At 38.1% G+C, this 12,438-nt stretch overlaps 1 protein-coding gene across 1 annotated transcript; it reads right to left on the bottom strand.

Annotated features, from left to right (window-relative positions):
- Positions 1-5,101: 5,101 nt before the first annotated feature.
- On the bottom strand, positions 5,102-11,900 carry si:ch211-221j21.3 (uncharacterized). Its single transcript, XM_058405620.1, has 4 exons — positions 11,425-11,900; positions 10,720-10,857; positions 8,450-8,500; positions 5,102-5,827 (listed from the first exon to the last, which is right to left on the bottom strand). The coding sequence occupies exons 1-4, from the start codon at positions 11,497-11,499 to the stop codon at positions 5,795-5,797; spliced, it is 297 nt and encodes a 98-aa protein (XP_058261603.1). The 5' UTR covers positions 11,500-11,900; the 3' UTR covers positions 5,102-5,794.
- Positions 11,901-12,438: the final 538 nt, after the last annotated feature.

Here is a 12,438-nt window from a genome sequence, read left to right on the forward strand (position 1 = left end):
GGAGGCAGTGTGTTGGAAAAAAAAAAGCATATGGACTGCATATTCATTAGTGCACTGCTGATAAATAGATTAATTGGCTAGATTAGGCAGCCAAAGCTTTGATCACAGGGACCGAGCCAAGAGTGTGTTTGTTTGTTGTTTAGTGTAATTTTGTTCATTGAGAGGGAATGCGGTGCTGTAAACCTTGCTGCACAGGCGTTTATGGGATTTATTTTCCAGTTAGTGTTAAGAGGAGACCGCAAACATGTAAACAACGGAACAGCAAGGAAATCTAATGAGTGTGTGGGTGGGTACACATGTAAAAGTAAAAGAAACATGAGGAGGCTAATTAGTGTGTTGAATCAATTCAATCATATATAGTTGCAGCTTTACTGTGAATTATCATGTCAGAGTGGTGGAAAAAGCTCAGTTCAGGACTTACAGATTTACTTCTGTTAAACCAGGACTGGGAATGACAATAAAAATCTACTAAAATTAATAAAAAAAGTACTGCGTCCAATCGGGATGATTTACTGATTTAATTCATTTAGAGGTACATTACACTAAGACTTCAGAATGACAAAATCTGCAAAATTTTCATGTTATTGCTTCCTTTAGGCTCAGCGATCTCCTCAGCACATCTCGTCATAGTGGCTTATGATCTTTTGCTGTTTGGAAATGTGTAAACAACACCTAGTATGATCCACTGAGCCAATCAATTCAGACTATATATATATATATATATATATATATATATATATATATATATCTTTTATATATTCTGGCATCTGAATCTGTGCTGAAACTGATATGGTTTTAATACTGTTCCAAATAATGGTCACTGATTACTGAAATAAGAAATAATGTATTTTCATGTAATAAAAATCAGCATTGCAGTGTATGTAATATGACCTTGAAGAAAAAAATGCTGTGTAGAAACATTCAAAAGACGTGTGTGTGTGTGTGCAAACAAAGCATTTAATGTAAGTGATGGTTTGATACTTTTTCCTTTGCCATGTGTGTTTTTATTTATTTATTATTACATTTTTTTTTACATGACTGTAAAAGCTCCATGTTGGTGCTTCTAACCTGTGAAGGCAGCTGGTGAGTTCCGATGCATTTCTCAGCTGAATGAAGATGAAAATGTGGGGAATTTTTCTTCCATCATTCTTGTGTTGCTTCATTTTCTGAGTGAGGAAGGCAATTCACTTTTCACATGTTTAACACCTGTATAGATCTCACTTGAAAAAACAAAAAGAAAGAAAAAGGTTTTCTTGGTGCATGAAATAAATAACAATCTATACTAGTAAATAAATCAATGCAAATATATGAATGAAGATGAAAATGTGGGGAAATGAATTGGCAGGTCTGATCTGTGAAGTTTTCTGTGCATCAGAAGAGCCTGTGTTTATTCTCTTTGCTCTTTCTTTCTCCCAGTGGAGTCGCTGTGGCTTCACCCCTGTTAACTCAGATTTGATTTAACCTTTAAAGCAAAGGTGCGCGCCTCCTCCTTGGTAAACACCTCCAAACACATTTGCACTGGAATGATCGTCAGATACAAACACGACGTGAGGCTTTGAGAACGCCACCGGCATTATTAATTCATAATATGCTTACAGCTCTTTATCAGGAGTGCGAGGGAAGATGAAAGACCTCGTTCGGCGACGGCCGTCCTCCTGCATTGGCTCTTTTCAAACCTTCTGACACAACCTGGTGTTCGACAGCTCAGGATGGGCCTTTGTATGTGTATGTGTATGCAAGTGTGTGTGTGTGTGTGTGTGTGCTTTAACACTTTCAACAGCTCATCCATTAGAGCAGGCCCACTGCTGACTGACAGCAGCGTTCTGCACCCTTTCATGGCTCCGTGTACATTGCATAAGTCTGTGGGGGATTGCTTTGAGCGCCGAGAGAGCTCTGAGCACTGTCAAGGCTCACTGAGAGCCACAGAGGTGATCCAGCTAAGTAAATAACCTAAAAACACACCAGCATCAGTCCTGTCATTGTTTTCCAGCAAGGAAAAAAAAAAAAAATCCCAGGAGAAAGAGTGGTACTGAAATATGAGCTGTTAGAAAATAAATTGCTTTTTTCTTACATGATTTGATGTCTGTTTCATTTTAAACAAATAGATTCAAATAGACAAACAGATCTATAGGTTACAGCAGGACAACATGTTGGCACTAAAGAGAGCAGAAATCAAAAGTAAATAAGTAAAAACACCTCGGAAGTCAAACCTAGCATAAATAACAACGGGATTTTTCCACAAGGGATTTTAGTACTTAGTAACTGCATCAAAATCATAATGACTGAGATCAATTTAAGATATATATTTCAAATCTTAGGCCTGCAATGGAAACATTAATTATTTTTACAGCCATCAGTCACTATAATGATACACTTCAGATAGCTATATTCTCTAAATCTTGTTAGCGATGCACAATGCTAATAGAGATGAAGCATCCAGAGCATTAAAAGTACTGTTACTGTTCTTTCGTTTCCTGTGAGGTCTGTGAATTGTAAATTTTTCTTCCATCATTCTTGTGTTGCTTCATTTTCTGAGTGAGGAAGGCAATTCACTTTTCACATGTTTAACACCTGTATAGATCTCACTTGAAAAAACAAAAAGAAAGAAAAAGGTTTTCTTGGTGCATGAAATAAATAACAATCTATACTAGTAAATAAATCAATGCAAATATATGATCTCTGGACCGTCACATAATCGTCCATTTTGACACCACATGAAAAACTGAAGATTTTTTGAAGATCCAGGTACAAATATTTGATGCGCAGACATCTATACATAAGCCTTCATCCTGCAAGACGTCTCTTACAAGAGCCACCTATATTTATTATACAGTGAATTAAAGAAGAAGAGTGTGAAGAGTTCAATTTCATCACTCCAGCTTCCTTCTGTGTCAGAGATGGCAATCATCATTCAGTCTTTATCTGAATTCCATCAATTACACACTTCTCTATGGCTCGCACAAGCTCCTGGTTTGGTTATCTGCTATGTATCTTTAAGCGAACACTGAGGCGGTGTCTGAAAAGAAGAGCAAATTTGACTCATTAAAGGAGCATAAAATTGTGTCTTTGTGCGTGACCTTTTGTTCAGCATCTTTGGAGAATTCTGTTACTAAAAGAGGTGAGTTTTTTTGTGCACCGGGAGGGAAGGCTCCACGGGTATTGGGTTCCTATAGGGAACAATGACGATAGGTTCACCTTGCAGTGCATGGGTGTAACTTAGCCTGGAATATTGTGGATCAAAGACTAATAAACAAAGTAGGTGGAAATGCTGTAAGAGTATATGTGATCCGGCAAAGGATACAGACATGAAAAGAGCAGGCTGACGTTAGGAGGACGAAAGCATTAAGCAAAACTGATTTTTTTAGTCGCTCCTTCGTGTTGCCTTCACTCTCTTTTACGAGAGCTATGCGTAATTTGTTTGTCCAATGTAAATTATGAGACACGCTGAAACCTGAACTGAGAAGTAACATATATGTGGGCTTGTTGCATGTTTGTATGTTATAGGACAATGCCCTTTATGGTTGCGTCTTCATCTCCATGTTGATGACTGGGAAAATACGAGCGGAAATGTTCCCTTTGTGTGTGTATGGCGTGCTGTATGACCCGCTGATCTCCACAATAAAGCCATAATAGCCATGCACCTCCCTGAGGAACAGACCAGCAGACCTGGCTCTCTTATGGAAGCTGCAGAAACAGGTCACAGCGAGCATGCAACGGAGAGAAGAAAAATGTCTTTATGAAGCCAAAAAGCTGACATCAAAGTAAACAGATGTACACCTGTCATAAAGCCTCAGAGGGGATTGACATAGAGCCCCTCATTCATATCCAACATGTCAAATGGCAATTGCCGAGCTTGACCAGCTCCGACTCCAGCTCTGCCTCCAACCCCAGCACAACATCTCATCACACTTGATCTCCAAATATGAGTTTTCCAAAGATGAGCTTCCCCCCCACACACACACACTCGCCGGCTACTTTATTAGTGGCTAAGCTCTTTACACTTGTAGCATATTGCAGCAGGTTAGGGGCCTAAGCCTTATTGTCCCACATTATTGAAAATCTAGGCTGTGAGAGCCAGTCCCTGGAGGTCAAGCTTTGTCTGAGTGCGCTCGCTCTCTCATTTCTCAGGCAACAAGAGGCAACACTGGGGGAGGACGGACAAGATTGAGCTGGTAATACACTTAAATCCATCTTGGTTGACTTACCACAAACTTCCAGCTATCCCCGCGGCTTCTCGTGAGCCGAAATAATTCCTTTATAACTTACAAGTGCAGAAACTATGACTTATGAATTCATTGCAACACAGGCAGCATTATAAGTCTGTGGAATGGGAGGGCTATTTTATGAGCGACTCATAAAACGTAGACCAGCACTAGGCCGAGCTGGCTAAATTGGATGAAAGACGCTTATGTCAAATTGAGAAGCACATCTCCTTCGAGGATACGGATAAAAAGCTTTGCCTTTCATCAGTGCCACAATAAAGTCAAATGTAAATTTTCGGTTTCCTTTCGGAAGACTAAATTATAGTTTATGAGATGTAAATTCAATTTTTCTGAAGAAATCATAGAGGAACCCAACTCTAGGAAGGCTGCCTTCTGATGGATTCAGTTGAACACGCCAGCTATCTTTTGTTTTGAATAATCTGTGATTATGCGTTTCAGCTCGCTATAAGACCTGAGCAATGTGGTGATTAATTAAATCTGGACGCTTGTGTGGGTAGGTGCCAGTTCTGAGGCTTGTGGCACCACCTGGTGTTTGTTGTGGATAGCACATTTGTTAAGGAAAAAACAAAAAAAAAGTTGTCCTCTTATGGGAACCTTAATGGTTGTATATAAAACTTTACAATTTATCCTTGAGGAACTTCTTGGAGAACTGGAAAACACCAAAACTATAAACTGCAAACACATTGTTCATCAAATTAGATTTTATGTAAAGCATTACATACTTCATAGTGTTAGAAATTGTTGTTACAAAACAAAAAAAAAAAAAAAAAAGAAAGAAAGAAAGAAAGAAAGAAAGAATAAAATAAAATAAAATAAAATAAAATAAAATAAAATAAAATAAAATAAAATAAAATAAAATAAAATAAAATAAAATAAAAATCAGTGATCTTTTCCCCTATTGTTCAGACAAGGGCATGGAAAGAGGAAAAATAAACACATTACTATAAATATTGAATGTTACACAGAAACAAAACCTTAATAACTACATAATGGATTTCAGTGCAATTTAACAACTGGCCTGATTTTACAATCTCTAGACACAAACAGTACAATTCTATGCATGTTACAACCTAATGCAATTAAAAAAACAAAAACAAAAAAACAAGAAGACTATTACTAATTCTGAATAAAACATTCCCTTCTACACGTCTGATTCTACAAAATCCCTTAGACGTATAGTAATCATTTGAAACTCATTTGGTCTACACTAAATACACAAATGAATAGAAATGCAGCTACAAATCATCAATAAATGCCCTGCCTACTACACTGTAGTAGTATCTAAATTAGCACTCATATTGAATGTGATAACCTGAAATGGCTAGTAATTACCTGTGGCAAGCCCTTCCATTAAATCAGCAGTCGTTTAAGTGCTGGTATAAGAGAAAAAAACCCAAAAAAACATACACAGGCTACATTAGAACGGAGATGTTGAGTATTTGTGGTGATAAATAAGGCACAAAATGTGTTGTGATATGAACTGGCCAAAGTGCAGGCTGCTCCTTGACTCCCAGAGATCTGTGCAGTCTGCTTCCTTATTCATCCTCTCCAGGACCTGTCTGACCTCATGATCAATACCTCTGCATGATATGATTTATATGGCCCTGAGAGAGAGACACAGAGCAAACATTGATGTGACACAGGTCACCTTTGTGCATGTTATGTTCATTAACCCTTTGCCATTGATATTCATATATGCTGACTTCGGCTAAGACGGATCAAAAGAGCGCGGCGGCGAGATCAGACGTTAAGGCGCCACGGCCTGCAGGTAAAGTGTTTCAGATGTGCATTTCTTCATTGTCGTGAACTTACATTGATTTTCCAAAAGTAAGAAATTCCCCAAGTCATCGGATTCCAGGCATTTATGCTGCGGGCAATTTCAAAATAATGGCAAAATAAAGTCTGTGGTAGCTCCATTTGTGTTTAGATCAATGATCTGCTAATAATCCAATCAGTAAACATCTGATCGAATTTATCGGATCAAATGAGGCAAATAATTCTCTCAATATTTCATTAAACAGTATTCATGTAAATATTTGCGCCTGAGTTTTAATATCAGAATCTGTGATTTCGCTCATGACGCGTGTGTTTCAGTCATGATGTGCACTCTTTTTAAGTGCAGAAGCAGGAAACCTTCATTCAGTTGACCTGAATGAAGTTAACTTGCCATTCAAGATTCGGCAAGGATGCAGTGCCTGCATACAGTGATGATGAATTACGCTGCATGGCTAAATGTCTGTGCAAACATGCCCAGATGTAGTTTCCCTGGGAAGATGTAGTTTCCCTTTGTGACGCATGACTGTGGTGTTTTCTCTATTTACATTTTCATTCATGTTATTTGGCAGATGCCTTCATTCAGAGAGAGTCCTTCAAAGTCTCCATCAATGAATACATCCTGATACTGGTTCACTGGGTCATGGACAGGAATACTGCCAGTCTTAAAAATGTGTGAGGGTAATATATCAATAGCACACAGACAAGTGTTTTTGTGAGTGTGCTAGTTTAAGTACTTCCGAAAGAGGTAGATCTTTAGTTGTTGTTGTTGTTCCAGTGACACAGCAAAACTCAGCTGACGTCTAGGGGAGGTTTATTCCATCACCTAGACACCAGAACACAGACGAGTCTTGGTACATGTCTTTCTTAATCCTAGGAAATAGTGGGACCAGTCAAGCAGTGATTTAAACCTGATTCAGGCAGCTACCAGAAGGTGGAGGAGGGAGTGTAGCAGTGGGGTGGTGTGGGAGAGCTTGAGGATCAAAACAATTCAAAAAAGACCCAAGAGCATTAATCAGGTCTGGTACTGATGAGAAGACCTGGTGCACAGTCATAAACAGTTCCTGTTTATCCCAAAGGTGTTCAGTGTGGTTGAGGTCAGGGCTCTCCGCAGGACACTAGTCTTCTTCCACTCCGGCCTTAACACACCATAACGTTCATGGAGCTGGCTTTGTGCATGGAGGCATCGTCATGCTGGAACAGGTTTGGGTCTCTTAGCTCCAGTGAAGCGAAAATGTAATACTATGGCATCCGAAGACATTCTAACAACTATGTGCATGTCTACGTTGTGACAACAGTTTGGGGGAACGCATATGGGTGTGATGGTCACAAACTTTTAGAAGTCTTTATTATTGGCACACATACATTACAGCACAGTGGAATTCTTTTCTTCGCATATCCCAGCTGAGGAAGTTGGGGGTCAGAGTGCAGGGGAAGCTATGATACAGCATCCCTGGAGCAGGGAGGGTTACAGGTCTTGCTCAGTTGCCCAACAGTGAAGTTTGGTGGTGCTGGGGCTTGAACCCTGATCTTCCAATCAACAACCCAGAGCCTTAACTACTTGAGGCACCACTGCCCCATAATGATATAGTGTATATATATCTTATGCCGTTTTTCCTCATACAGCATCTTGTAATATCGGTAACATTAAAGGATAAGTAAAAAGTTATAAAAATCACTGTTAATATTTAATGCTATTTTCATACAACAAACAGAGCATTCTCACTCTTGAATGAACAAATGTGCATATTTGTTCATTCAAGAGTGAGAATGCTCTGAGCAATGAGCAATGTCTGTGCAATATTTAGACTTAAAGAGATTATTCCTGTGATGGAAATCATGTAAAAATACAAGAGTGATTAAAATCTCAACACACTGGACCTACACAGTGACATTAATGCCTCTCTACATGGGAACGATTTTGGACCGAATGACACGTAACATACATATAAACAGTTGTACATATAGATGTACGCACATATACACTGCTGACAGTGTGTCCAGTTTAGGTTCCATATTTAAACAGTTAAACCAAAATGAGATCATATATTCATTGGTCACCGGCAGACTATATGTTGTGCTGTTTATTTGAAATAAGAAAATGTGTATTTGTGTTATGATTTGTTTCTTGTTTCTTCTAATTATTATTATTTTCATATTTATATTGGTATTTCTGAACTTCACTTCATTTCATTCTTCAATCATCTAGATTTTTGTTTTGTTCAATATATTTATTTAATTAATATGTGCTTTAATAAGTGCTTTTGTCTTAAGAGTTGAATTATTTTTGAAATGCGAATACGGCTTGTGAAGCGAAGAGTGTGCAAAAATATTCACTGATCCCTGAATGAATCCACGGCCTAGTATAGGAAAGGCAGACACACTCTAACACCATAATGCAAGTTACACAAGCATCTTTTTCCTGAAAAATAAAAAAAAGTTGTAAAGCTCACCGGTTCTCCTGCCATGCACCTGGGACAGGGTTGCTGAGTTGCTCCAAGAACCTACAGAAAAGTTCACATATACACAGCTGAAAGTTAGTTTCACAGCGACTATATTACAACACTTGTGAATACACTGATTCTAACACAGATTTCTTCTTTGATTTTTGTTTTCTTGGTTGAAGGGGCAGTTTGCAGTTTGAATCAGGGTGACCTTGGAGCCAGTGTGTTGTTATGGATGCTGCTAGAGTTTGGAAAAAATACTTCTGCATGCTTGGCAGTCAAATGTGGCACTTCTTGGCATTCCAGGGTGGTTTCCTGGACTGGTGTTACAGCCCCTCGGCAGAAGACCAACCCTTCTTCTTTTTCATCCAGGACTGGGAGCAGCAACAATGGAGATTTGGCATTTGTACGATTTAAGTGCGTTACCAGATTTATACCAACCATATTAAATATGCCTCAGAAAAACTGTCATTCAATAGGTTTCCAAGACAGGTTCAGTCTAGCTAGTTTTTCCATTTGATTTTTTCCAGGTCTGAAAAGAGCTCTGCCTCATATAAGGTATAAGGAACCTGCCTCGTATAAGGTTCTTTATGCATATTAGCAAATGCAAGTGTTGGGTCAGTTGGAGGGTATGTTGGGTTGGCATGTTTTTGGGATGTGAGATATATATATATATATATATATATATATATATATATATATATATATATATATATATATATATATATATATATATATATATATATAATAAGAAAATAAGAGACCACTGCAAAATAATTTTCTTATAGGTTTCTTATGTTTTTTTCTTACAAGTTCATGTATTAATTTTTTTGTGAACTGCTGACAATATTTCTCCTAAATTCAAAATATACCTATTGTTATTTAGAGTGTATATTTAAAGGAAATGACATCACATCAAAATAACCCAAGATCATGAAGTATTTGCAGAGCTTTAATAACGCAAATAAAACAAAATGCAAATAATTTGTAAACAAATTGCGTTAATGCTTTGGCTAAAGAACACTAAGAAATCAGTATTTGGTGGAATAACCCTGATTTGCATGAATTTTGGCTCCATGCTCTCCACTAGTTTTTCACATTGCTGTTGGGGAACTTTATACCACTCTTTTTGCAAAAAATATATTATACACTGATCAGGCATAACATTATGAGCAGTGACAGGTGAAGTGAATAAGACTGATGATCTCCTCATCATGGCACCTGTTAGTGGGTGGGATATATTAGGCAGCAAGTGAACATTTTGTCCTCAAAGTTGATGTGTTAGAAGCAGGAAAAATGGGCAAGAGTAAGGATTTAAGCGAGTTTGACAAGGACCAAATTGTGATGGCTAGACGACTGGATCAGAGCATCTCCAAAACTGCAGCTCTTGTGGGGTGTTCCCAGTCTGCAGTGGTCAGTATCTATCAAAAGTGGTCCAAGGAAGGAACAGGAGTGAACTGGCGACAGGGTCATGGGCGGCCAAGAAGACTGACCCGTGTGGTCCAATCTAACAGACGAGCTACTGTTGCTAAAAATTGCTGAAAACGTTATGCTGGTTCTGATAGAAAGGTGTCAGAATACAGCGCATTGCGTATGGGGATGCATGGCCACAGATCAGTCAGGGTGCACACCATAAGGGATCTAGTGGAGTCCATGCATCGATTAACACAATATTAGGCAGGTGGTCATAATGTTACGGCTAATCAGTGTATTTAAGATACTTATAGGTGTTCATTTTCATAATACAGGGTTTGCAGAGTACTGTTCAGGCAAATATTTCTATAATAATTAACTACATACACAGTATATAAAGCAGAAGACTGGATGATATGATACTGATATCATGATAACTGATAACAATTTTTTTTTTCCTTTTGCTTTTTTGTAGGCATTCTATAAAAGTATCATTGAGCCGCTTTCTTAACGTTTCAATTCTTTTGTATTTGTTCGCAAACCTATATAACATTATACATATTTTTGTGCCATAGAAATGTCTCAAAATATTGTGTTATATTTCTTACATATTGCCTAGCCATAATAAGCAGTCCTGTACAGCATCAATTAGCTTTGGGTGTATCATTGGTCTTTTTTCTTAATTACCATTAAAACATGAGCCAAATAAGATTATATATTATGCCCAATGCCCTTTAGCTCTTTGCACATCCCTACTAAGCCATTTTTATGACTTGAACTCAGTACTTTGTACTAGTGGCTCAGAGTTTCCCCACGTGCCCTTTGAACAATGTAAAACAACAACATGCCAAGCTCAACATTCTTACCATAGTGGTGATGTGTTGATTTGGACTGGCGCCGTTTTGATGGTCAACTTGTGGAGTGTCCCATGAGTCCATTGGACTGTCCATCATAACATCGCATTTGACCTCGATGCATCTTACCAATTCAGTGCATGCTCTTTTCTTACATGTGATTGAGAGAGGGCAGACAATGAGACATACAGCAAATGAATGTGGTTCAGTTTAAACATCAAACTAACATCAACAAGTCAGAGGCATGCTGAAGGCCTACAGCAGCATGCCGCTCTCCGAGTTATAATTTATATCCGCTAATAATAGTACTCGATATTAGTTCCAACAAGGGCAGAGCGGCGGAGTCGAAAATAAATGACTGGTTAGTTATAATGTCTCTACAGGGTTGTTCAAGGGGAAGGTCAGTGGTTTGATGCTTGTAAAGAAGACCTAATAAAAGGAAAAACCTCTGTTGTAGGAATCTTAGAAAAAATATCTTGAAGTCATTTGAATTGCATGGGTTTAATCCAAACTTCATTAAACAAAGAAAGTTCAGAGATGAAAAACAGTCTTTATAGTTGGAAGTGCTGAAGCAATAGGAACATAGAGGTTTGAGAAACCCTGGTATTTTGGTTGAGATATTTACTAACATTCTTCATGTACTTAACTGGAGACAAGTGCAGATACTTCATTATAAGATGAACAACTAGTGGCTATATGAAATCAGGACATATTTACCGCCTGGCATTCCCACTGGCTGTGCTCTTCCTCCCGCTGTCTCTTATTCTGCTCTAGGGGATTTATATAATCCATGGAGATGATGATGATAATGATGATGATGATGATGATGATGATGATGATGGGTTTTCTCCAAACACACTTTCTCTCTTCACCAAGGTTAATGCGTAGATCAGATCAGACTTCTTCCTCTATGATTTAGATCAGACTCCTTCCTCTATGATTTAGATCAGACTCCTTCCTCTATGATTTAGATACGAAGGCTGAATACCGAAATGTATTTCCGGGACCTGAACAACCAACGAGAACTCATCACACACAAATATGAGTTTTCTTCACAAAACCGAACCCTGGTTTCCTCGAAAACACCCGGATATGAACAGTTGTTGTAGATCCGAAAGCAGTAAACAATCAGCAGACCGCATCGACACCGTGGACCGTCCTCAACTTCTTCCTTGTGTTCAATTTTTTCCTGAGGTTCCCACGTTCAATGACGCACACACACACCGACCAATCAGATGAGAGCTTTTGAAATAAAAGGCGGGACGATTTGACACGGGGTCTTTTTTATTGGTTTTTGGCGCGAAAGCGTAAGCAATGGATTTAGTGCACCAATTATTATTATTATTATTATTATTATTATTATTATTATTATTATTATTATTATTATTTTTATTATTATTATTGTTGTTGTTATTGCTCGTGTTGATAAATTTTAACTAAAAATTTAAGCTTCCAATGAGTCTATAATACTCATTTAAAACGTTTTGACGATACAGATGTGAGTTTATTTGAATTGCTAGACAAATGTCAAGTGATCCATTAGAGTTGCTATCGAGAAAAGGTAAATGAATGGGCACACAGGATTTCTTCCCGGGATTGGTCCCACTTCGAAGTTTTACGTTCTTAAAGAAGATGAATAATGACTCTCAATCTGGAAAACCAAGTCTGGAATCAGGTGTTCAGGAAGTAAATATGGGTGAGATGGTTAGAGTATATTAATCAGACCATACC

Source organism: Hemibagrus wyckioides, linkage group LG13, assembly GCF_019097595.1.
Source record: "Hemibagrus wyckioides isolate EC202008001 linkage group LG13, SWU_Hwy_1.0, whole genome shotgun sequence".
NCBI lineage: Eukaryota > Metazoa > Chordata > Actinopteri > Siluriformes > Bagridae > Hemibagrus > Hemibagrus wyckioides.

Bases quoted from the DNA above. Each gene is read 5' to 3' on its own strand.
- si:ch211-221j21.3 (XM_058405620.1), bottom strand. From the start codon at position 11,499: ATGGATTATATAAATCCCCTAGAGCAGAATAAGAGACAGCGGGAGGAA. The intron at 10,858-11,424 runs GTAAATATGTCC...ATCACATGTAAG, and splicing joins GCCAGTGGGAATGCCAGGCG to AAAAGAGCATGCACTGAATT. The intron at 8,501-10,719 runs GTAAGAATGTTG...ACTTTTCTGTAG, and splicing joins ATCAACACATCACCACTATG to GTTCTTGGAGCAACTCAGCA.